The sequence below is a fragment of the Mytilus trossulus genome, chromosome 1, assembly GCF_036588685.1.
Source record: "Mytilus trossulus isolate FHL-02 chromosome 1, PNRI_Mtr1.1.1.hap1, whole genome shotgun sequence".
Taxonomy (NCBI): domain Eukaryota; kingdom Metazoa; phylum Mollusca; class Bivalvia; order Mytilida; family Mytilidae; genus Mytilus; species Mytilus trossulus.
In genome coordinates this window covers 72,728,670-72,755,935 of record NC_086373.1, presented here as the reverse complement: position 1 = coordinate 72,755,935, position 27,266 = coordinate 72,728,670, and the positions used below count along the sequence as shown (strand labels likewise).

At 32.3% G+C, this 27,266-nt stretch overlaps 2 protein-coding genes across 6 annotated transcripts in view; one reads left to right on the top strand and one right to left on the bottom strand.

Moving 5' to 3' along the window:
- The window catches only part of LOC134684299 (voltage-gated purine nucleotide uniporter SLC17A9-like), a 32,644-nt gene extending 23,494 nt beyond the window's left edge, over positions 1–9,150 (bottom strand). Inside the window, exons 1-6 of one of the 2 annotated variants that reach the window (XM_063543594.1) lie at positions 8,957–9,150; positions 5,690–5,821; positions 4,734–4,953; positions 3,022–3,121; positions 1,583–1,656; positions 979–1,135 (exon numbers count right to left, since the gene is read on the bottom strand). In XM_063543594.1, coding sequence (XP_063399664.1) covers positions 979–1,135; positions 1,583–1,656; positions 3,022–3,121; positions 4,734–4,953; positions 5,690–5,743 — 605 coding nt within the window. In that variant the 5' untranslated portion in view covers positions 5,744–5,821; positions 8,957–9,150. The remainder of the gene's footprint in view (positions 1–978; positions 1,136–1,582; positions 1,657–3,021; positions 3,122–4,733; positions 4,954–5,689; positions 5,822–8,956) is intronic. The other variant, XM_063543587.1, reaches the window with a different exon arrangement.
- A 2-nt stretch (positions 9,151–9,152) lies between these two features.
- Positions 9,153–19,699, top strand: LOC134684313 (ATP synthase mitochondrial F1 complex assembly factor 1-like). Of its 4 annotated transcripts, none has more exons than XM_063543616.1 (11): positions 9,185–9,270; positions 11,519–11,572; positions 12,173–12,447; positions 13,265–13,418; positions 13,867–13,929; positions 14,713–14,763; positions 16,100–16,147; positions 16,466–16,561; positions 17,122–17,188; positions 18,123–18,163; positions 19,493–19,699. In XM_063543616.1, the coding sequence occupies exons 3-11, from the start codon at positions 12,185–12,187 to the stop codon at positions 19,658–19,660; spliced, it is 951 nt and encodes a 316-aa protein (XP_063399686.1). In that variant the 5' UTR covers positions 9,185–9,270; positions 11,519–11,572; positions 12,173–12,184; the 3' UTR covers positions 19,661–19,699. The 4 variants fall into 4 exon arrangements, with proteins under 4 accessions (XP_063399679.1, XP_063399686.1, XP_063399673.1 ...); XM_063543603.1 differs by lacking the exon at positions 11,519–11,572 and adding an exon at positions 10,699–10,990 and having other exon boundaries at positions 9,199–9,270; XM_063543609.1 differs by lacking the exon at positions 11,519–11,572 and having other exon boundaries at positions 9,153–9,270.
- The last annotated feature ends 7,567 nt before the right edge of the window (positions 19,700–27,266 follow it).

Below are 27,266 nucleotides of genomic sequence, written 5' to 3'. Positions count from 1 at the left end.
TGTTGTTCTTGTTTAGTTTTCTGCTGTGAAGTGTTTTGTGGAGTTTTGATTGTTTTTGATCAATTTTTTTATATGGTCAAACTTATTCATCCTGGACTTGCAATTTTTTGTGACCTTGGAACTTTTCTTTTTTTTTTTAAACTTTGGTACATAAAAAAGTTTCTGACCTTGGAACTTTATACAGTTCATGATTTTGGTACCTATAATTTTTTGGTGACCATGGTACCTATAATTTTTTGTTTGTGACCTTGGCACCTAAAATTTTGTTTGTGACTTTGGTATTTATATATAGTTTGTAACCTTGGTATTTATAATTAGTTTGTAACCGTTATATTTTATACAATAGACAACTTTCGAGTTCAATGCATTTCCGTCAAAAACTCTGGTTTTAGTGTACATCATTTGTGCGTTTAGGGGCGTTGTCACTTCCACTCCAATGTTGAGCGAGTGGTTGGGAAACTATAATTCTATATTGTACAAATAATTCTGCAAATTGAATTTTCAAAATTGACAATCAGCACTGCTGTCATTAGGGAATTGTCATTAAGTACCTACACAGAACAACCATTATTTCTAGTTTATCCTGCACAATGATGATCACTTAGACGCTTGATGAACGTAAATAATGCAGGTGACCCCCTCTATCTGGTAAATGACGTCATAAAGGCGCACATAATTGACAAGTTTATTCTGGTGACAGATGAACTCGAAAGTGGTCTATTAGTTTGGTATTTATATATAGTTTGTAGCCTTGGTATTTATAATAAGTTTGTAACCTTGATATTTATAATTTTGTTTGTGACCTTGATATTTATAATTAATTTGTGACCTTGGTACCTATAATTTTGTTTGTGACCTTGGTTCCTATAATTTTGTGTATGACCTTGGTACCGTCTTACTTTTTTGGCTGATTTTGATTTCCTTTTAATTATTCTTTTCATAATTTATTGTTTTACAAAAGCCAGTAAACAGTCTTACCAAAATCCAGCTTTGGTAAGTAACATTAACCAAGGCACTGGTTCCCTGGCTTCTTTAATAGGTTTATCTGCTGAATCTATTGAGAGTTGGTACTTTTTTCTATGATTGGCTACCAGAATAAATCTCATGCCTAATGTCCATAAAATACTAAACATACCTAAAATACCAAATACATATTAATCTATCCTTGAAAAGCATAAATTAATTCAAAATTAATCTTAACATTTTGTGTCTTTGATCTCCAACAGATGTTGAGACACTTTTCAGTTTTTCTCAAGATTTCTCCATATCAAAATAAAAAAAAATCCACTGTGGATCACAAGCTGATAGTTACTCAGTGGATGTGGAAAAGAATGAGAAAAAAAGCTTAATTGTTGAGTTAAAAACCCTTATGATATCTATACGAAAAAGCTTCATGATTGATTAGTTCTTTATTAAAATTGTAGTGTTTCTAAATGTACCTTGTTTTCTTGTCATTTAAGTTATTTTTTCACAGATTGACAATTTGTGTTCATACCAAGACTTTTAAACACATTGTAAAAAGTATGTATTTTGTTTTATTTACACATACATGTATATGACATCAAAACCCATGGTCACATACCTATAAAGTAGAATACACTGTGCCAGCCATAAGTTTCCAATAGCAGAGAACCAACACTTCCAGTTAATAAAGTCCTAAAAATACAGATGTGTTCTTATAATCATGATAATGCATGAATAAAAGTCAGAGACATGGAAACATGTTTCATTTTATTGAAAGCTGAGACAAGCAATTGATGGACAGTATGATATACATGTTATAAGGATAAAATTATTACTGGTAATATCAGGCCACTGGGAGATCATTATTTGTATAAAAATGACACCTAACATCCATGCATTCCAACATCAATCAGAATTCTGATGGCAAAAAAATCTCCAGAAGTCTCTGTATACATACTACTGTGGATTCATTTATTTTCGTGGGTTCCAATTTTCGTGGATTGAGGAAAACTTACATGTTCATGGATATTTGATTTCGTGGTTTTGCCGAAGTCTGCATACAAGCCATCAGAAAATTTGTCATTCGTTGAACATTTAATTTTGTGGTTCAACTGTTCCCACAAAATCCACGAAAATTGGTATCCAACGAATAATAAGTATTAGTATTTTATTGTTATTATATTGCAAAATAAATATCACATTATGATAGTATAACTAGACTTGCAATTGCTTTTCATCAATCCAACACTTATTTACCGGTAGTGTTTCAGCAATTTTTGTTATATATCCTAATAATAAATGCATAACATTTCTGAATGGGTTTAAGTATTGTAGACCCGCCATTATCAGGGATTAACCGATCAGTTTATTTAATTTTGTCGTTTTCAATAGAACTGCTATATTTTTATGCTTTTTATAAGCTAGTATTGGTTTGCTTGAAAAGATTTTGTTGCATACTGCATTCTGTTTTAGTAGATCCCAAGTGGGACCAGAAAAAAATGTTGGATTAAACAGGGTGTCGGAATACTCAGATTTTTTCTGCAAGGATAGGCATACTATAGGACCAGGATAATGTGTCTGTTAAAGCAGGATGTTGGAATACTCAGGTGTCGGTTTAGGCAGGTTACACTGTATGTTGAAAATTATCAGCATTATATGTTGTTCTAATGTATCTGATCTTTATTTATTAAGTTCAAATGTATCTGATAACTTCGACCTTGATAAAACCTGCAAACATGTGTCGACTGTGACAGCTTTTTTAACGAAAACATCTTGGAAATGAAAACACTCTTTAAACCAACAAATGCTTTCCTTTATCTACATAGTAAAAGCTGTCACAGTCGACACATGTTTGCAGGTTTTATCAAGGACAAAGTTATCAGATACATTAGAACAACAAATAATGCTGATGATTTACAACATATTTTTACAGTTCAGATTGAACTTAATAAAAATAATATCGGTACTTTCAATACCCTATATGAGATCAAAAATAATATTGGTTCTATCAACACTTTTAATACCATATTGAAGATAAGAAAAATAATTAGTACTTACCCTAGAGGTGATCCAGCACACACAAAACTATAAGTTGATGATCGTTCTTCTTCTAAAACTTTTTTGGCAATCAATGATGTTGTACCAGGTACATGGAAACCTGTAATAAATCAGTAAGGCAAAATTTCATTTCTCTATACATTTATTTTTCATGAAAAAATATATAATATTCACAAAGCAAAAGACATGTTTTCATTTTCACTTTTTGTCATTATAATTTCAATTTATGATAATTTACTTTAAGCATGGAATATTCTCAATAATATAAATGGTTCTATATCAACTTTTTGTTTAATCTTGTTGGGTTGCTGTCTGGTTGACACATACCCTATATCTTCTTTAGATCATATTTTTCAATGGACTGATAATAATGATAGAAATTGGACATCCTTCCTCATAAATTATGTTTAAAATTTGCAACCAAGAAACTTTCAACCATGTTTGTATATATTGAAAATGAGCACCTTACTTTGTTTACAAATTATGAGAATTTTGTTCATTTTTCTGATGTGAAAAAGTCAATGTTCATCAATTATTTAGATAAAGGGTACTGATTTTGTGTCACCATTTCAACCCAGTGCTATATAAATTTTTTTGTTCTGTATATCATAGATTTACACTTGATGTAAATATATATATATTTGTATACATATTTGGGGATATTTTTCAGGTTTTCTGTATGGGGAAAAGTTTAGCAACATTCTCTTTAAAGGATACCCAGTTTTTTTTAACAATATGTCTGTTGAAACTTATACCTCCTGCGATACTGATGTATTCTTAATTTGATTAATTTGAAGAAATCTTTCTATACATGTACTTGCATTTAATACATATTTCCCTTAGGGTTATCAAGTCATTTCCCCCTTAAGCATAACAAATACATGTTTAGTATGGCGTTCAGTATCACTGAACTAGTATATATTTGTTTAGGGGCCAGCTGAAGGACGCCTCCGTTTGTGGGAATTTCTCGCTGCATTGAAGACCTGTTGGTGACCTTCTTCTGTTGTCTGCTCTATCGTCGGGTTCTTGTCTCTTTGGCACATTCCCCATTTCCATTCACAATTTTATCTAGTATAATTACCATGGCCATTTCTATTGATTTTCAAATTTCAAATTCTTACTAGTGCAACCAAGTCATATGAGTCTTTGACCCATTTTATATAAGATTATATAAATAACACATAGCTGAGAGGGTGATAGAGCAGATTGGTACCCAGAGAAAACATTGTCAACTGCGTCAAAGCCAAGGTTGACAATGCTTTTTCCAGAGGTACCAATCTGCTCTATCACCCTTACAGCTATGTGTTGTTTAGTTTATTATACTGAATGTCCTATCATTATTGTTTTTTACAGATGAATTTTATTCATTAAAGTATTTTCAATGACGATGGGTATTTGAAAAATCAACAGCAGTGAAGCAAGATGTTCTTTTTTTTCTATTTTGACTGTCAAATAATAGAATCTGAGCCAAAATGTAGAACTTACACATTTTCTTTAATAACTTGATGTAAATTCAATTCAGTGTCCTTTAAATTATCGATTTTTGATTGGTCTGTACAAGAGGGTGGCATTCAAAAAAATTGTCACCTGCTCAGCCATGTGATATACATGTAGTTAAGTTAACACCCTCGTATTAGCCAATCAAAATATGGCATTTTAACCTGAAGTATAATAATACATTTATATATTTTATTAGAATAATACAACTCTACCTTGTGACAATCCTAATAAAACTCTTGACAATATCACTATGTAGAGAGTGCTATATTTATCTGTTGAAAGATAGGCAAGCTGTGGTGTCATCAATGTAACTAATGCCCAAAAAGCGGCTGCTACTGGCAGTACTACATCTCCTCCTATTTTGTCACTGAGGTAGCCTCCTAAAAACTGAGTCATTGTGTAACCCCAGAAAAAACTTCCCAAGACTGTGCCCTGAAAATATTGATCAATTATACTTAAAATATCAAAATAAGACAAAATCATATAACTGTTGATTTTCCTTGTTTTAATTTTGTATTGTTGTTTTAAAAATATATAGATCAATAGTTAAAGTTCATATTTCCTTTTTAACCATTTCCTTCATAATGGCGCCTTTTGACGCCACCCCCTTTACTCAATATTGAGTGGAATTTCAATGTTGAAATATTAATTTTAGCAATGCATTAATACTTAAAACCTGATGATTGTTTTTAATAAAAAAAAAAAATCCTTTACGAATCAAGTATTTAAAAAAAAAATATCCATTAATGATTTAGAACTAAGCATTACAGTAAGTTAACATTATCCTTTTGTCAGGCAAGTTAACTTACAGACCAATATTTTTTCTGGGTTTAACCTTTTACATTGTATTTTCTATTGGTTTTCATTGGCTAACTAGTTTAAGATAATGACAATGTGCTTTTAAAATCAGAACATGTGCAGAACAGTGCTGCACACTTTGAACTGGTGTATCCCACCATCTTTGTACCTGAACTAAGACAGGCTGATTGGATCGTGTCAGTATTCTCTCTAATGCTATTTTTGAGCTGCTTTATTCACATGGCAGTATAATTTTTGTCAGATTTAAAAATTCAATAATGTGTCTTTTTGTTTTTTATTTGTCTTTGAATGTTTGTCTGTATATTTGTTGGTTGGTGTGGTCTGTTATCCAATTAATGTAATGTTAAACCTTACAGACTGTGTTTTGTCCCAGCCAAATTCTTCTGCCATAATTGGTAAACATAGTGGTGGTACAGTTCTACAAGCATACAAAGCCATACAACCAAAAAAGAGTCCACCTGCCCATTTTCTTCGTTCAGGTCTGTAAAAATCAAAATGTTAATTTGAAAAGTTTGGCCATGTTTACCTGTAATCTTTTAAATGAATGCAGTAATTTTGTTATGTAATCAATTATTATGCAATTAATGGCAAACTCTTGGTCAGTTCACTTGAATGAAGTTAGCTTTGACATCTCTATAACTACACAAGAAATTTTAACATTATCTTAATCAACACAGCAGAAGCAACAAAATAGTGTCTCAAACTATTGCTATTGTATTCCATTCTTTCATAAATCAGTAATAAGTGTTACAACATAAAAGTAGAGATTGTTTGATTAGGTGTAAAATTTGATCTGTACATTCTATCCAAAATCTGAAGCTAATTTCAATTGAAAGTGGAAATTTCTTATAAAATTTTGTAGACACAGTTAATGTTATAATTGATTACATAATTGTTGTATAATATACTAACACTGCATTAATTTGAAAGAGTAATATATATATTAATCTGTTAGCTATCCATAATTCTAATGCAATAAGTTTGTAACGACAATTTTCATTGGACGTTGACAAATATTTTGAGGGGTTAGATTCCACGTTCTACCAGTCCGTACCTAAGAAAGCCACCATTTTGAATTCCGAAATTTTTTGGGTATGTAATTTCCTCGTAATTTCTCAAAAAATAAACAAGATAGTCACATTCTGAGCCTCAAAATCTTCTTTTTGTCTATATTGAAACCATTCCGAAGCGTACGAAAGGTAGAAATACGTTTAGTATTCATGTTTGACAACCAGAGCATACATATGACGTCACATTGTTTAAATGCTAAAGACTATGCAACAGTTTCACGGACTTTTTTATTTATGGCATTTTCAAGCCAAAATATTTATTAAATGAAATTTATGTTAATATGTGTCATTAGAATGGAGATAACTGTATTGTATTTTAAGCTTGGCCTTCGTAAAACTTGATTTTACTGTCGCAAATATCCGTTTACCTATCTCCGCTCCGCGTCGCTAGGTAAACTTAATTTGCGACAGTAAAATCGACGTTTTACAAAGGCCAAGCTTAAAATACAATACAGTTATCTCCTTAATAACACTTTTGTATTTTTTCAAGTATTGCTGCATTATAAAGAAAGTTACAGCATTTTAAAACTGGGGAATTGGAGGTATAAAATCTTTGTATTGTGCTACCTTAATTATACCCTAAATGATTGTATCCTTTAAACATGTTAAATAAAACATAATTGATTGTTAGATATGTTGCTGTTAAAAGAGAATACAAGAAGATTTTAATAATAAACAAGCATGGTGTGACCAATTGGGATTTCTGGTTTCACCCATCAAGGAACCAGATACTTCATCCTGGAAACCTGAGCCGGCCCTGAAAATAAAAAGCAACCCACCATCTACCAGGAGACGCAACCCTTATGCCCAATGGATGGCAACAAAAACAGCTGTTGTTCCTGTTGCCACACAGCAACAAAACACCTCCCTTCGTTTAGACGAGAAAGCAGACCATTCAGCAGTCCAGAAGGTGGATTACATATACATTGTATATACAAGACGTGGATAAGGAACAGTGTATTAGACATTGACTACTGGTGTGGTTTTATGTCCTTAGTCCATATTAACAACGACGTGGAGGGGTGGCATAACAGTGTCGAGACCAGAGTCTTTTTATTCCTTGGTTACAGAACTGTTCAAGGAAGCCTCTGATATTCAGCTGCAGCTAAACATGCTAAAGATGTTTTCTGTAGACAAGCTACAAAGGTATTAGCAAAAGCAGAGTCGACAAACCCATGGCAGTCTTTTTGCTTTGTGGCAATAATATTGTAACAACAGCATCTCCACGTCTAGACTTCTTAAGGAATGTGCCAGTGTACATGGACTACCAATAATTTATTAGGTGCTGAAGTGTCTTTCTCTGTGCCAGTTGCTGGGATGCTGATATGTCTGGCTACCGAACTGTCTAGAATTTATATATATCTTGTAGCTACATTGTAGTGCCCCTTTAACTACTATAGTCAAGATAGTCATGATAGTCTAGATCATTCATCTTCGCTAGCCAAGGGTTAAGATCCACTCCCGCTCTCTTCACCCTTGGCGGATTGAGATAATATTTCGGAGACACAAGGTAAGGATTCTTGTTGGTTGCAGTAGAAACTTGCTGCATCCAATCAAAAAGCGCCTATAACATGATCACTTGAAAATGTAGAAAGTGTTTGTAAACAATTGCCACGTGTTGATTGTGCAACAATTTAGTCTTTACATCACTAAACATGCGACTATATTTAGTGACAACTTGAATGTTTTTGATCAACTAATAGAAGATCCTGTGTATGTTTTATGCACAAATGCATGAATATTGACGTATATTTTTGTTTCCGGCTTCACCTGAAGTGGGTAGGAGCTATGAAGTTTTTCATCCAAATTTGAAGAGTTCAAGTGCTACCATTGGTCAAGAATAATGTATTTGGAATGGGCATGCCTTAAATCTTCTGATAGATCATAAGATGGCGCAATATTGATATCACAAATGTTGGCTCAATCTGCCAAGGGTGAAGAGAACAGGAGTGGATCGTAACCCTTAGCTAGCGAAGATAATATCATTAATTTTTATATACATGTACATGTATTCTTATTTAACATTGTGAAAATGTAGCATAGGGACAAATTCCACAGTAACAGTAAATAAATCAATAAAATTCAAAATTAGTATACATGTACTGATTTATTTTTTTTAACAGTTGTACTTTAATTTTTCGTATGAGTGTGAATAGTAGAGGGCTGTAATGGGGGTACCTTAATGATGAATAACGGTAAATATTCTTGCCAAATGACGTTGACAATAGTTTTTGGTGTATGACAATAAAATGTACACTTTCTTTTAAATGATAAAAACATCAACTTTTTCCCAAAAATGACAATAATGATATTGAAAACAGCTAAAGAATCACAATATGGATATTTAGATGAATCACAGTAAAATTTTAACTAATTTGAGGCTAACGGTAGCCTAAAATGACTGTTTGACGACTGACGTTAAGAGCATTACTATTCTCATAGACAGTAAACCCCCATTGGCATTGACAGACACAAGTGATAGCGTGTAAAACTTCGGCAAAAAGCATTTAAAATAGAAAAGATATTTGCAATATTTTCGTTAGTACCTGGTCCAATATTTTCCTTCACATTCGGTCATTTTCTGCAAATATTCTCATGTCACCATACGTCTTCGTACACACCTGTCTTTTCACCTGTGACAATTTCCTACACGATTTTTTTTTAATTCAATGTATTTAAAACGCTTAAGTTGTTCGGTTTTTAATTTTAAAAATACGCCTCACCAAAACACTACAATGATGTGGATGATAATTCATAAAGTTAAATTGACATCGGTTCATATTTTTTCCGGAAAAGTACACTCTTTTCTGGGGCTAAATTATTCTATTGAAGTCCCAGGTCTTTCTTATAAGTCTTATAAGTAAGTTAATACGAAAAAGTGTTTGTAAATATTCCAGTATAGATATTGAAACAAATTATAGAGGTCACGTGTGTGCTGCACAGCTTGTTCTTCAAGTTCCATACACAAATCATGGTTAAAAAATTATGACCCTTCAAATGTAAGGGTCATTAGCAGATAACGTACGTATATACAGCAAAAATTGCAATGAGGTATCAAACATCAAACAGTTGGTTTAATACATTCACATTTCTTTTTTTTCTTAAAAAAATAGCCACAGCTAGGCCTAGGGTACATAGTCCAAATAATTATGAGGTTTTGAAAGGCTATTATAATTTTTTTCTTTGACGCCTTACATCAACAAGTCGAAGTAAGGCGTCAAAGAAAAAAAATATAATAGCCTTTCAAGACGTCATAATTATTTGGACTATAGGGTACAGTGCTATGAACGATACTATTTTTTATAAATTTAGGGGTGCGCTCTGTTGGCGTGTTCTGAACAGGTCCCTTCTGTTGAGTGTTCTGAATCCAGAAGTCAATCGAATGAATTGGAACTGGATGTATCTCACTGCATTAACTTGACATAAAGGTCAACAAACTCGACATATCTGAGCATATCTGAAATTTTCAGATAAATAGGACAACCGGTTGTTGGGTTGCCGTCCCTAAATTGGTTAGTTTAAGGAACTTTTGCAGCTTTTGGTTATTATCTTGAATATTATTTTGAATAGAGATAAACTTAAAACAGCAATAACGTTCAGCAAAGTAAAATCTACAAATAAGTCAACATGAGCAAAATGGTCAATTGACCCCTTAGGGAGTTATTGCCCTTTATCATGTTTATAGTCTATTATAACAATTTTCATAAATTTTGTAAATTTTGGTAAATTTTTACAAAATGTTTTTTCTCTCTTTAATTTCGGGCAAAGTGCATTTAAATATATATAGATAGATATATTGTTAACAGCAAGAGTGTTCAGTAATGTAATATCTACAAACATGACAAACACATCACTATCACCAAAACACAATATTTTCATGAATCCATCTGTGTCCTTGGTTTAATATGCACATACACCAAGGTGAGCGACACAGGCTCTTTAGAGCCTCTAGTTTTTTCTGTAAGGCCTTCCAACGAATGGAATGTGTCACCGGAAAAAATGATAAAAGACTTTCAAGATGTCATAACTATTTCAACTAAACAAAATCAGACTCTCTGCAGATGTCTGATGACAGTATAATCTACTGGCAAATAAAATCTCAAAACGACTGCCTCAAGCTTCAAGACGACCTAGAAACTAGCTAGCTACCATACAAAAGTACAATGTCAACAAGATAGGCTTATGTCTTTCCATCCAGAAGAGTGTAATATCACGAATGTGACTATTGAACATAACATAAATGGAAATCCCATCCACTTTTATTACAACATGTATGGACTCATTTTAGTATAAACAGGAAAACAGCCAAAACACTTTGGTATCACCATCTCCATGATCTCTGCAGACATAAAATAGAAGACCCACATCCAAAAAAATGCTGTTAAAGAAAATAAATCCTTAGGCTTCATTAGAAGAAATCTTAAAGTACAAACACAAACATTTAAAGGAAGAGATCGCTCCAAACATGTTAACTTAAGACCAAAGTTAGAACACTGATGTACTACATTTACCTAGGTGGGACCCTGGTATTTACAAATGAATTTATAACATTGATAGAAAAAGTAGAGACAGACGGCCAGGTATGTGTGCAACTCTCCATCATAGTCACAATTTGTATAAATTTAGTAAACCACTATACTATATAGGTCAAAGTACCATCTTCAACAAATAGCAAGCAACAAAGAGCTTCAAGGCTTCATGTTCTACATGCTTTTTACCTAAAACATAACATAACATGTGTTTTCTACTATGAAAAAAAATTCATGTGGATGTTGGATAGTTGAGTGACACATATTTTTTGGCTAACCTGACCCAAAAGACTAGTGTGTCATCACTTGACTTTTGACTGACACTCCTTTACCTGTACAGTCCTCTTTAGTTGTTAAGTATTGCAACAGTTTTTTTCTATATAAATTGTTGATACAAATACAAATACAAATATTTCTATTGGCACAAACTCATTAACTATATAAATGGTTAAGACCTTTTGCATACATATAATCATATTAATTGACATGGTTGATGTCAACACTTCCTTTTAGTTTTGTATCTATGACAGTTGATTAGAAAAGCATGTACAAATGTATGGACCTTTTTTGTTATATCAGATTTCTAGAAAGAAAGAAAAATGTTGGATTGAATGGTGCAATATTTGATCTTAGGTAAACATAGTTTTAATTCATTTATAGGTTTTGGAGTTAAGTATCACCTCCCTTTTTAACTGAATTTATTGTTTAAAGGGAATTTGAAGCACTCCCACGGGTGCAGGATTCATCGATGTAATGAAGAACCATTGGTGGCCTTCGGCTGTGGTCTGCTCTTTGGTCGGGTTGTCTCTTTGACACTACTAGAATTCCATTCTCAATTTCATGGCATATACTTGGTTGAAAATTTTGCACGTATCTAGCAATATAAGAAGAGATAATAACCAAAAAGTTTGGCTATTCTCTGTGTGCTTTTCAAATTCAGTCCCCATTTTCATTCTTAATTTTATTTTGATAATGATATGTCATTGAACATTTTTGGGGCAGAAATGTGACAATGAAATGAGATGTTGTGACAATTTTCTTTTTGCTTTTATATTTTTGTGTAAAAAAAATTGATATTGTGACAACACTTTTGTAAAATATTGTAACATCAATCATGAACATGGAGAATATCCATGGATGAATGATCAGGATTAATGCTTACATAATTTCAAGTTTTTTCCAACTTTTAGGTGTTCGAAATAATTTATAAATTTTGATTTAATTTTTTTACAGAAAATATCATGCATGAATTACAGATGTGATACAACTATGTTACCAAGGTCACAGTTACTCCGTGTTTGTTTCTCTTGTTGGAGAAATGTTCCAACTCAATTAAACAGATCAACATATTCAAGAAATCTATTATGTTCTAATAAGTGTGGACTCAGGTGGAAAAAATCCCAACAGGCTGTTACAAGGGACTATTCCAATACAACAGAAAATGATCTTGATATATCACAAAACCCATACTTTGATAAATACAAGGGGAAAATTAGTAATATACAAAGGTAAGTAGATTTTGTATATCGGTGAATACTTGTCATGTGATGAAAACAAATATTATCGGTGATATTCATATTGCTCCCCTTGAGTTAATTAAACTGTTTCTTAAATACACTTAATTTCTACATGTATATAAAAACTTTGTCACATACCACTGTATTCCATAATTATGATTAAAAGATAAATTTACAAGTCCTCTTAGACAGCAACCCAATGACACAGTAAAACAATAAGACATCTAGAGGTAAGTATACTATTTCAACAAAAGACAGGTGCTTGTGCAATACAATGTATGTCAAGCTCTACAGATTGGCCTACATATATATAAAAAAAATTGTTAACTTAACAGAGACAATCAAAAAGATCTGTTACACACACCAAAATCCTAAAAGGACAAAAGCTTTGACAATATTACAGAAATCCCACTGGCGAAATTCCTGACTTGGAGAGAGGTGCCGGAACATGAGTCAGCAAAGACAAATGGAAGATTTTAACAACCTTGACTGGCTATACAGCTCTTGCACGGTCGGTAACATGAGTCAAGATAAAGCTTATATCTCTAGATCTAAACCTCCCACTGTTAATCTTGGTCAGTGGAATGACAAAATGTTCAGAACATACAATAAAATTCAAAACAGGAAATGTAATTAACTCGATAGTAAAGGTAACAGCAAACAGAATCAAACATAACCTATAATATATGAATGATTAAAAGGTAATGAAAGACTTGTTAATATTACCCCACAGTTCTCAGTCTTTAAAATAAATGGAAAATTAATAAAAAAAAATTTAGAATGTCAGTTGTCAAATTTCAATTTTCAGTACATCTCCAGAAGAGTTTCAGGCTAGACTTGACCAACTGAAGGACAAAAAACTTGAGTCATTAGAGCAGAGAAAACAGGAGATTAAAGATGCTCAATCAGTTCCCAAACCTAGTGTTGAAAGTCCCCAGGGAACTGGTAACTGGCCACCAAGGGTAAGATTTTACTACAATGCATTTCAGACTTGACTGATATACTTTGATCACATTATATTGAAAGTTAGATGTTTTATGAACCTTTATTGTAGAACTTTAAATATTTCAGCTTAAATGCTTTAAATTGTCTTATCTGAAACTGTTTAATTTGTCTGTCAAGCAAAAAACATGGCTCAACAATTTGAAGTTGAACCAACTTTCAAATTTGGTGTAATTATTATTCACATGGAGTGCCTTTAGCATGTTTGGTAATGTTTAGTATATGATATCGGTTGCTTTTTAAAATCTTTATTGGTAGGGACTTTGTACATGTATTGCCATGCACTACTCTCAGAATGCTTGTTAATCCCCTACCAAAGGAGTAAAAGGGGACTTTATGTTTGCCCTTCGTCCATCTGTCTGTCTGTATTTTTGCTTATTGTCTGAACTAATCGAATCCTTTTTGCAGAGTTTAGATGAAGTAATGAAAATTGATCTAATTAAAGATAAAAGTGCTGAAGAAATAAAGAAGGTAATATATTTTTTTATATATTTTAAACTTTAACATGTCGTATTAATAGAATTTCCAGTAGTATATTATTTACTATCCTAATTTCATTTAATAATTTTTTATATATATTTATATACAAAGTATATTATTATATTTGTTTTTGCGGTTTGAGCAAAAGTTACATGTTTGTGGGTTCTTTAAATTAACACTTGATTATTACAAAACATCACTTAACATGTTGAAAGTCTGACTTTCATCAAAACTATTTTTTCAATGAAAATTAGATAGTTAAAGTCATCCTGTTTTTTGGGTTTAAAAAGATTAAATGTGTGGAATCCTGTCTAAAGTTGTATATATAGTTTGTTCCTTTTGCTGATATTTGATGTATTATCTAAATTATGTGGCCATAACCATGTAGTCAAACCTACATAGGGATCTTTAAGTTTTTTATTTGGCCAACAGTTGTTGTATTTTGTTGGACACTTATACCACGAAAATTGGTACCCTACAAATAAAAGTACTTTTACAATTCACAGTATTCAACATTCTACATTTAACATTTGTACACCAATTCAAAGATGAAGGTCGTGGTTTTCTCTGGGCACTCTGGCTTCCTCCACCCATAAAAACTGGCCACCACAAAATAGGCTTAATGTGGTGCTTAAAAGTGGCGTTTAAACACAAAACATCAATTCAAACCAATTCAAAGACTGAGTTTTAGAGGAAAGTAAGAGGAGACAATATCTTTCTTTGAATAAATCAGTTATTACCTGTTTTTTTAACTCAATAGTTAATTAATTTCAGATTTGGAGTCAATATTATGCAGAAAAAGATTGTATCTTTGGAGCAGTGGAGGTAAGTTTACTAGAGCAGTGGAGGTAAGTTTACTATTAATAACAGACTAGAAATTGGTGTCATTGTTATACTTATTATTATATAGATATAAGAAGATGTGGTAGAGAAATTCTCTATCCAAGTCACAATTTGTAAAAAGTTAACCTTCATAGACCAACAGTCTAATCTATATTAAAAACAAGAAACACTTATGAACCACAAGAGAGTACAAACATATGTTACTTTTTATACGACCGCAAAATTTTTTGGGGTTCATATAACACTATGATGCTGTTGTCTGTGCGTCTGCATGGTCAGCATCATCAGCATCATCAGCATCTTCCAAAGGCACATTTGGCTTCTGGACAATGACTTTATTTTAACATGTTTAAGTGCATAAATCTCTATGAAATTTAAAAAAAGGTTAAATACCTCAAAAGTAAGGTTGGGATTTATTTTGGGGATGATGGCCGGATCTGTTTAGAAATTAGGGGCCCACAAGGGGGTCAAAGGATTGCTCTGAAATTGTACCACAATTTTCAATACCACAAGTAGAAGGTTGGGAATAATTTTTGGGGTTATGGTGCCAACAGTTTAGGAACAAGCATTTTTGTAGTTTCCAGACAATAACTTGTGTGTAAGTGTATGGATTCTTCTGACATTGTACCACAAGGTTCCATATCACAAAGGGAAGGCTGAGATTTAGTTTGAGGGTAGACTGCAGGATTTAGGGGCAAAAAGGGTAAAAAAGAAGCATTTTTCTAGTTTACAGACAATAACTTGTGTTTTAGTGTACAGATCTCTTTAAAATTGTACTTTAAGGTTCCATACTATAAAGGATAGGCTGGGATTGAGTTGGGTGGTAATTGTACCTAGGGGACTTCAAAAAGTTGGAGGGGGGGTGACATTTTTTTCCATTTTTTATAAGGAGTTCATATTTTTTTCAACATTTTTCAAATTTCAAATTTTTGAAAAGTTTCAAGAAAAAATCTTTATTTTCACAGTATTGTGCAATAGATTTGCAAGATCCTTGCCCACATTTATTTTGTGTTAGAAACATATATCATGTCAAAAACTTCATCACAATCAAAATTCAGACAGTATCAAGCTTGAATTTTTTTTTGCCCCAACTGTTTAGGGTTCGACATCATGTCAAAGCAGTTTCTGCAAAAGTGCCAATTGTGATCTCCTGTGTCATTTATTACAAAGCAAAAGATGAGGGTTATTATATAGAAGAATTGAATTAACATCGAGGTTGCAGCTATTAATCTTTGTTAGATATCATACTTGTATTTTTATATGTTCTCTGACTCTATTACTTAGTCTTTTGTATGAAGATTATTATTGTTTTTTTCAGGCTATGAATTATGAAAGTTTAGTTTCTAAAGCAAAGACTTGTCCTCTTGTAAGTAGTCTAATTTGTTTCAGTAAACTTTAATAAAGATACTCATTCTGCATTTTTCATTGGTTTCAGGCTTTTAGCATATATACAAAAGAAAAGCGTATTCATTATTTTGATGGTTTTTGAAAATGTTCTTCTCAAGAGTGAAAACACTTCATTTGACAATATATAAGAATTTAGATATAACTAATCAACAGCATTCTGTAAATAACAAGTGCTCACATATATCTCTTTCCATTAAACAGTTAAAATATGTTTTATTTTTTCACTAGTGGAGTATACAACTTATGGTTAAATTGAATGATGTTGTTGTTTTTTCAGTTTATGTACCCATTACCCAAAGGAGATGGTTATGAATATTATTTCTCACAGATACATGGAAAAGATGTCTATTTCACCCCACTGGGAATGTACCAGGTAGTTGTTAATCAAGATCTGAACTAGACTATGTGGTATGGGCTTTGCTCATTGTTGAAGGCCGTACGGTGACCTATAGTTGTTAATGTCTGTGTCATTTTGGTCTCTTGTGGACAGTTATCTCATTGGCAATCATACCACATCTTCTTTTTTATAAGTGTTAATTTGATCAAACTGTACTTTGGGCTACGAGTAAACAATCTGGTAGACATACATAAGAAATGTTTATTTTTACTTCTACTGATAATATAACCACCTCCATGGTCACATAGTATAGCTTAACCTCCCTTGAAAGTAGAGGTCTTGAATTTGATCCTAGTACATAGCACTTAAGAGTAACAGCTTAGATTAGTCTGCATGGAGACCATGTAGTATGACATTTCAGGACCTCATTCTATTTTATTTAAGAACCAATTACCTCCATCAATATTTTAGGACTTTATTTAAAATACTTGTATTAAAAAAACATGAAATTTCTTTAAACCTAAAATCAAGTAAACAAATAAAAAGATTTTAAGTTGACAAGAAGATACATGTAGTACAATTTTGTTATTTTACAGCTTCTGAAAGAAAATGCTCCTCCATGTCTGACTGTAGCACATTTTCCTGAATTTGCAGATGACAAAGGTAGGAATCAAGATGTCAAAAGTTTTTTTAACATATATAAATATTGATTGTAGTGTGCAATAAGTTTACATACTTACTGTAGGGCAGGATTTCATGATAATTTGGTCATATAAAAGCCATTTGGAGTCTGTTTTACAAGTTTATAGAATAAAATAAGCTCTTAGTTGAAGGTAACTTCATTTACAAAAAGTACACAAATTAACACATTGCTATGTTGACTTGTTTTCTAATATGTCTCTTTGCAACCCTGCTCTTTGGATGAGAATCCTGTTACACAGTGTATTGTAAAAATTCCATATGCAACTTCCATTATTAATCCCCTACTGATGAAGTCGAAGGGAACTTTGTGTTTGCACTCCATATGTCTGTCTGTTTATCCATCCGTCAGGCTGCAAAATCAGTTTTCCACACTTGATTTTCTTCATGCTTGAAGTTATCGATTAGACATATGGTGTATTGTTTTATTATGACAAGTTAATGATCAAGTTCAAATTTTGTTCCTGTCTGAAGATTTTGTGCAGAGTTGTAATCCTCTACTAAAAAAATTAACTAAAAAAAAAATTCAGTTTTCAACACTTTTTTGGCATGCTTGAAGATATTGATTTGAAAATTAGTATATAGTTTTATCATGACACTTAACAAACCTAGTTCAAATTTTTTTCTAGTCTGATCATATTATACAGAGTTATGGTCCTTGGAAAGATTATCAGTTTTCAACATTTTTTTCGTCCTGCTACAAGATATTTGTTATATAGTTTACACCATGATAAGTTATAGATCAAGTTAGAATTTTGTTTCATTACAATTAATTTTTAATTGGGAAGAACCTTGCTTTGCCTTTCATACTCACAGAATGCTTGTTACTTTTTGTGAAACAATTACGGGTAAAATAAACACCTTTGAAATTGTATTCTTCTATATATTTTATTTCCAGGGATAGTTTTGATGGCTGGACAGTATGATGAAAATATTATAGTAAGTACACTTTTCTTAGGTGAATACAATTAAATGCTAAAAATCTTTCCTTATCAGATTTATAAGTATTTGTATGATGACTAGTTCAATTTATATGGACTGCAGCATTTTCAAATGTTGATTATGCATATATAATTATCATCTTCGCTAGCCAAGGGTTACGATCCACTCCCGCTCTCTTCACCCTTGGCGGATTGAGCCAACATTTGTGATAACAATGTTGCGCCATCTATCGGAAGATAAAAATCACGCCAATTCCGAATACATTAGTCTTGACCAATGGTAGCACTTGAACTCTTCAATTTGGAGGTAAAAACACGGTAGCGTCTAGATTCTACACACTTGGTAAAGCCGGAAATGAAAGCATACGTCAACATTCATGCATTTGTGCATGAAACATACACAGGAACTTCTATTTGTTAATTAAAACATTCAAGTTTTCACTAAATATATTCGTATGTTTAGGGATGTAAAGGCTTGTTGCACAAAAAACACGTGGCAATTGTTTACAAACACTTTCTACATTTACACGTGATCATGTTATAGGCGCATTTTGATTGGATGCAGCGAGTTTTGACTGCAACCAATAAAAATCCTTACCTTGTGTCTCCAAAATTTTATCTCAATCCGCCAAGGGTGGAGAGAGAGGGAGTGGATCGTAACCCTTGGCTTGCGAAGATGATATAATTATATTCATGTTTCATTATATTACTGTAGGTATTTGAAATAAAATTGAATTTGAAACTACCAATTTTTCTTTATTTAACTTCATCTACTATTGGAGACTCACATGGTAATCATGTGAGCCCTGTAGCAATATCATTCTTCAGTCAAGGTTAAATTTCAACTTTAGCCATAATTGAGTAAAAAAGCCATTTTGTGTTTTTGTCTTAATAAACAGTCAGAAGGTATCCAGCAGTAAGCAAATGATTAAATTCAACAAACTTTTAGTTTTATGGAAAAAAAATTTTAAGAGTATTTTTTATATAGCAATACAACAGAAACTTGACATGTGCACAGTGTCTGGTCATTCAAAATTTGAAACTTATGTATAACTATTTAGACATGTGTTTAGCATTGAAATCCATTTCCTTTATTTAGATGAAAATACTTGGCTTGCTTCAGGTGTTTACTGAAATTTTAACTTAGAAGATTGAATTCAATACGGGTTACTATTAAACAAAACTCTAAGAAGTTTGAATTCAATACCAGTTACCCTTAAACAAAACTCTAAAAGATTTACATAGAATTGACTATAATATTTGCCCAAATATCTAATAGCAAATGTTTTGAGAAATTGTTAATATATACTGTATATGTCTTTTACAGAGTAAAGAAGAAGCCATAATATTGGTTTGTCAGATGAGTTCATACTACAGTCCTAGTGCTGGAGAAAAATTTAATCTGATCAGATTGTTTAACCTAACTCCAGACAAATTCAAACATCTTGATGTCTTAAATGAATATGAAAAAATGAAACACACATTACCATCTTAATGGTTCTTGTAATTCTAAAAATAAACTTCATTACCTGTATGTTTCTATTTTTTCTTATGCTTTGTTTTGATCGCCAATATAGAAATTTAAAAAAATAACTTGCGTTTTAAGTGCAAATCATTTACAAGAGTGGACATGATATATTCCTCACCTGTTTTATAAACCATTATTATTATTTTATATTGATAGTCCTAAAGATAAAGTTTTACTTTAAGTATCTCATTAACTTAAAATTATAAATGATCAATGAAAATGAGGTCATGATCAGAATATCCATTCCAGACAGACATGTACATCTTACAACCATTCCATACACCAATTATTGTTGACCAGTAATGAATTGCTTATACATGTAGTATACAAGAAACTGATCAACCCATTGAACTTAGTAATGACCAAGAACAATAAATACGAGGTCAAGGTCAGATGAACCTTGCCAAAACAGACATGTACATCTTACAATCATTTCATGCATCAAATATAGTTGAACTTTTTCCTTATAATATCTAAGAAGCAGACTTAAGGGGGCTCCTGGGTATAAATCTTTTTTTTCTAATATAGGATTTAGCTATATTTTTTTATAAATGAACTTTATCCTCACGGGGGGTCTCTTCCTATATAAAGGTATATACATATGTGCCGCTGGAATGGGTCCCTTTTTTGATCCGTCAAATATATCAATGGGGTGCAATTTTACCGAGGAAATATATCAATAGGTAGTAATTGACCGATTGTGATATATCAATGGGTCATAAATATATGAATGGGTTATGATTTTGCTGTGAAATATATGTATAGGTAGGGATTTCACAATTATTCAATATATGAATGGGGGGTGTTTTTAAAATCCCAGCTGCACACCTGTACCCAAAATCCCATGTTGAGACCCCCCCCGTGTTTATCCTATACTTAATAGAAAAATGAAATAAAAAATGGTGTCACCGTTCATTTAAGCTCACAATATACCTCCAGAAAAAGCAAACATTTTTGTAAATGTCCGTTTTTGTTGAACTAATAGGAGAAATTGGAGTAATATCGAAATTAAAAAATAACCTAATTACAGAAATAGCTTAAATTTTACAATTATTTAGTTTTTGTATAGCTTATTTGAAAACAATAATAAAAAATATAGATCACCAATGAGTTCAAAATGATATTTAAAAATTTAAGGCCAAAAATGGCATTTTTGCACCAAAGGGAGATAATTTGGAGCTTTTCAATGATATAAACATTTTAAAAGTCATCTGGGGCCAAACTGAAACGATTATTTTGGTTGATTTTTGTACCAAATCATAAAGTAATAACTAACAGTGTAATAAATAAAAAATGTAATAAAAATATAAAGGTTTATTTTTTTGCTGAAATTTTGGTACCCACGAGCCATCATAAAACAGAAAAACTTATTGATTAATGATCCATGAAAATCATGTCAGGCAAACTTAATAATCAATTCATAAACTAAACATAGATGACCTATTGCTTTTGCCAAAAAGGACCTAACTACTAAAACATAACATTTACCTATGAACCATCAAAATGAAGTCATTGACAATACAACCATTCCATACACCAAATGTAGTTGACATTATAAAATAGCTCGACACGAAATCATCTGATCAGAAAATAATTTGAACATGATCTGTCACTTGTAATGATATATCTAAATATCAATATCTTCAAAACATAACCAACAAGAATGTGTCCATAGTACACGGATTCCCCATCCCCACTATCATTTTCAATGGACAATGAAAACGGGGAAAAATCTCTTATTTTGCATTAAAATTAGAAACATCATATCACAGGGAAGTTAAGGGAACATGTGTACTAAGTTTCATGTTGATTAGACTTCAACTTCATCAAAAACTACCTTGACCAAGACGTTTAACCTGAAGCAGGAAAGACGGACAGACAAACCAAAAATAAGTGTAAACAAGAGTGCACATGCTGAAATGTCTCGCCTTCTTTACTAATCATTGATAGCATGTTGATAGTCCTAAATAACAAAGCTTTATTACAACTGTCGCATAAACTTAAAATTTACCAAGAAAAGTAAACATTGACCAATAAAACATAAAAAATGAGGTCAAGGTCAGATGAACCATGCCAGGCAGGCCTATACAGGTTACAATTCTTCCATGCACCAAATAAAGTTGACCTATTGCATAGAGTATTAGAAAAAAAGACAAAAACTCAAAAACTTAACTGTGACCACTGAACCATGAAAATGAAAACAAAGTCAGATGACACCTGCCAACTAGACATGTACACCTTACAATCATTCCATACACCAAATATAGTAGACCTATTTAATACAGTATACGAAAATCAGACTAAAACACAAAAACTTAACTATAACCACCTAACCATGAAAATGAGGTCAAGGTCAGATGACACCTGCCAGTTGGACATGTACACCTTACAGTCCTTCCATACACCAAATTTACTAGATCTATTGCTTATAGTAGCTGAGATATGGACAACCACCAAAGCTTAACCTTGTTCACTGATCTATGCAATGAGGTTTAGGTCAAGTGAAAACTGTCTGACTAATGACACCTGACAGACAGATATGTACTCCTTATAATAATTCTTGCACCATATGGTTCAAGTGCAGTTTTAATGTGACACATTTAATTTCTGATACCAACAAATATGTTTATAACCCCTCAGGTCTTTATGTCTGTCCTAAGGCTAGAGCCAGTAATTCAGTAGTTGGTGTTTGTTGCTTTTATCTTTTGTTTTTATACATATATTAGACCATTGGTTTTCTCATTTGAATTGTTTTACATTTTGTTGTTAGTGCCTTTGATAGCTATGCAGGATGAATATTTTTGTTCTGTAGAATAGCATTTCAACTGTTAAAAGATAGCATAAACTGTTATCACAGAGACATGTCTCGCCTTTCTGTAATTTTGATTATGCAAATGTTGAAATAAAAATAGCAATACGGTCGGGTTGTTGTCTCTTTGACACATTCCCCATTTCCATTCTCAATTCTATTTAACACCTTACACAAGTTATGAAAATATTCAAATTCAATGAAAGCTATGACTGAGTTATAAGGCTAAACAATCTTCATGTAAATGAGATGTGCCAATGCTTTATCAACTGCATACAAAACACCATCATGACCATTGACTTATTATAATTCGTTCTCAAATCTATATACAAACATTAACTTGTAAACTCTAGAAAACGTTTCAAAGTCAATAAGAGGGGTTGGGGCTATATAATCTCCATGAAACGATACTTGCAAATGCCAATAAATTTGCATACCAAATATCATTGACTTAAAATTAGCAGTTCATCTTAAACTGATCTAATCACAAACTAATACATGTAAATTAAGATAAGTTTTAAAGTCATTAGACTGTGACTGAGTGGTGGGGCCAAATATTCTCCATGGAAATGAGATGTGCCAATGCTTATACAACTGAATACCAATTAACATTGGTCTACCACTAATGGTTCCCGTTGAATTTTCAGAAAATTTTCAAAGTCAATAGATCATGACTTAGGAGGCGGAGCCAAATTCTCTCCATGGAAATGATATATGCCGATGCTTACACAACTCCATACCAAATATCATTGACCTACCACATGTGGTTCCCCATAAACTGACCTAATCATAGACTAACACATATAAAATAAGCAAATGGTTTGAAGTCAATAGACCATGACTGAGAGGGCAGGACCATATAATCTCCATGGAAATGAGTTGTGCCAATGCTTTTACAACTGCATACCAAATATGATGGACCTTCCACTTATGGTTCACCATAAACTAGACCTAATCACAAACTAATACATTGTTAATGCCACCATCGCTGCCGCCAACTCCAGTAACAGCATACCTTTGTCTTGGTTTTTGACTCTGTAAAGGCGAGACAAAAACCATTTCATATCAAAATTAAGGGGTTATCATACAATTTAGGCAAATCAAAGAATAAGAAAGGTAAATGAGGATACAGAAGATGAGAACAACTAAATCTTGAATCAAAACCTAGGACAATACACACTCCCATCAAAACCAGGATATAAAGTGTTGTTAAAATTGATATTTTATCGTATGTTTTTCTATGTTGTGATGTTATGCTATTGTTTCAGAAAAAGGGAGAAGGTTTGGATCCATTAAAACGTTTAATCCCGCTGCAAATGTTTGCACCTGTCCTTAGTAAGGAATCTGATGTACAGTTGTTGTTGTTTGTTTATGTAATATATACGTGTTTCTCGTTTTGTTTATAGGGATTAGACCGTTGGTTTTCCAGTTTGAATGGTTTTACACTAGTAATTTTGGGGCCCTTTATAGCTTGTTGTTCGGCGTGAGCCAAGGCTCCGTGTTGAAGGCCATACTTTAACCTATAATGGTTTACTTTTTAAATTGTTATTTGGATGGAGAGTTGTCTCATTGGCACTCACACCACATCTTCCTATATCTATTGTTAGACAGGAATACCCTGTTTTAGAAGTAAAATCAACATATTTTTATGATTTTGATAGATGCACCTAATAAGATACAACTTGCTTTTATTCATATTTACTTGTATCCTGATATTATCATAAATGGAGAATGTGTCCATGGGACAAAGATGATGCACCCTCTTGCATATAACATAATAAAGAGCATGATTCAAGAAATGTAAAAGTGATGCTATCCAAATTTGTACTTGATCTGAGTTTTGTGGTAATAAGTATTGTGTATATGTTTCATAACATTTAGTTGAGGCAAATTTAAATTAGAGAACAGAAACAAACCAGATGCTCCGCAGGGCGTATCTTTATACGACTGCAGAGGTTGAACCCTGAACGGTTGGGGCAAGTATGGACACAACATTCAAGCTGGATTCAGCTCTAAATTTGGATTGTGATTAAATAGTTGACACAGCATAGGTTTCTGACACAGAATGAATGTGTTCTAATGAACTTAAAATTTTTATTTTCTCTTAGAGCAATTCACTATGCTGTTGAATATTAATCCTCTCAAAAAAATGTTTGAAGAAATTTTCTTTTTATTTATGAAATTTCAAATGAGAAAAATTGAACCCAATTTTTTTAATCACATCCCCCTTTCCCTTATTCCAAAACTAATCTCAATTAAAATTTCTAATGGAGTTTGCAACAATAACTACTCATTTAAATACATCATAAAATATTAAGATGTAAAAAAAACTGCTTGTTATCACTGAATGGTAAAGATTATTTTAATTTATCAGTTGGTAGTAAAAAGTGAATATACATTGTATATTGTATATAACAAAGATTTAAGTTGATTCTGGACAAAGAAAGATAACTCCAATTAAAAAAATGTCTTGCTATTGCACAATATTGTGCAATTAGATATTTCTTGCTTACTATTCTGGACAAAGAAAGATAACTCTAAATAAAAAAAAATTTGCTATTTCACAATATTGTGCAATTAGATATTTCTTGACATTGTGCAATACTGTGCAATTGAAAAGACTTGCTATTGCACAATACTTAATATAATAATTTAAGATCCTGATTTGGACCAACTTGAAAACTTGGCCCATAATCAAAAATCTAAGTACATGTTTGGATTCAGCATATCAAAGAACCCCAAGATTTCAATTTTTGTTAAAATCAAACTAAGTTTAATTTTGGACCCTTTGGACCTTAATGTAGACCAATTTGAAAACGGGACCAAAAGTTAAGAATCTACATACAGTTAGTTTCGGCATATCAAAGAACCCCAATTATTCAATTTTGATTAAATCAAACAAAGTTTAATTTTGGACCCTTTGGGCCCCTTATTCTGTTGGGACCAAAACTCCCAAAATCAATACCAACCTTCCTTTTATGGTCATAAACCTTGTGTTTAAATTTCATAGATTTCTATTTACTTATACTAATGTTATGGTGCGAAAACCAAGAAAAATGCTTATTTGGGTCCCTTTTTGGCCCCCAATTCCTAAACTGTTGGGACCTCAACTCCCAAAATCAATACCAACCTTCCTTTCGTGGTCATAAACATTGTGTTTAAATTTCATTGATTTCTATTTACTTAAACTAAAGTTATTGTGCAAAAACCAAGAATAATGCTTATTTGGGCCCTTTTTTGGCCCCTAATTCCTAAACTGAAGAAACCAAAACTCCCAAAATCAATCCCAACCTTTCTTTTGTGGTCATAAACCTTGTGTCAAAATTTCATAGATTTCTATTGACTTAAACTAAAGTTATAGTGCGAAAACCAAGAAAATGCTTATTTGGGCCCTTTTTGGCCCCTAATTCCTAAAATATTGGGACCAAAACTCCCAAAATCAATACCAACCTTCATTTTGTGGTCATAAACCTTGTGTTAAAATTTCAAAGATTTCTATTCACTTTTACTAAAGTTAGAGTGCGAAAACTAAAAGTATTCGGACGACGACGACGCAGACGATGACGCCAACGTGATAGCAATATACAACGAAAAAATTTTCAAATTTTGCGGTCGTATAAAAATTCACCAATTTTCTATTTGTGAAGGGACACAACTCTAGAACGGTAAAAGTGACACCACAAAAACTCAAACTTGATCTTGAGAATTTTGTTTGAGTTTTATAACATTTGGTTGAGGCAAAATTAAGTAAGAGAACAGAAATAAAGAGTTCAGAAATTTCTCCATTTGTAAAGGGGTTCTCTCTAGAAAGGTATTGGTGACGCCATCAAAATTCATACTTAATCTGTGTTTTGAGATAAGCATTGTGTATAAGTTTTATAACATTTCGTTGAGGCAAACTAAAGTTTGAGAAACCAATGTTGGGATATACGGAGGGCCATACAGACGGACAAGGGTAAAACTTAATGCCCCCTTCACTACAGCATGGGCATAATAAACATTCAATTTTAAATGAATAGTATAATAAATAATAAATGGTCATATAATATTTTATTACTGATTAAGTTCATGTTTGTTTTAAAGTAATTGCTGTGGTCAGTTGCTTTGACTGTTGAATCCATACCAATATTAATATCAAAAGCATGAATTCCATTTTCAAAACATTTATTCTTTCTTTCAAAAGATGACTGATCTTTATGCAATACCTGCAGTTCAGACATGGCAGCAAAAGATTAATTTAGTCCTCAAGATCAAGGAATTAATGAAACTCAATGTTTAATTGAACCTGCATGGATCACCTAGACCATGTCAACACCTGTGATACAAATTCAATCTTCTTAGTGCCAACAAGAGGAAATTTGAAAATTGACCAATCAAAATCTAGAATTTCCGTTATTGACCATGGCGTTTCCCCGATACAAATGTGTGTAAAGATTTCATAATTTCAAAAGATTTGGCTGTTTTGCTTCAAGGATAATAGAAAGTATCTGCAGGGTTAAGGGAAAATGTGAAAATTTATCAAATTACAACAGACAATAAGCATAGCACCTCAAGTTAACAATATGATAATTGTGATGCCATTGGTAGTTTGGAAAACAAAAAATGTGATTACAGGACATTATTTTTCTTCTGTTGCATAAAACCTATCCTTAAAACAAACAACCAGAAAATCACAATAAGCCTGTAGGCCAAGAAAATAGATACATACAAAGACAAGAGGCTGTCACAAAGACAGCAAACCAGATTTATTAACATTTATTTGTG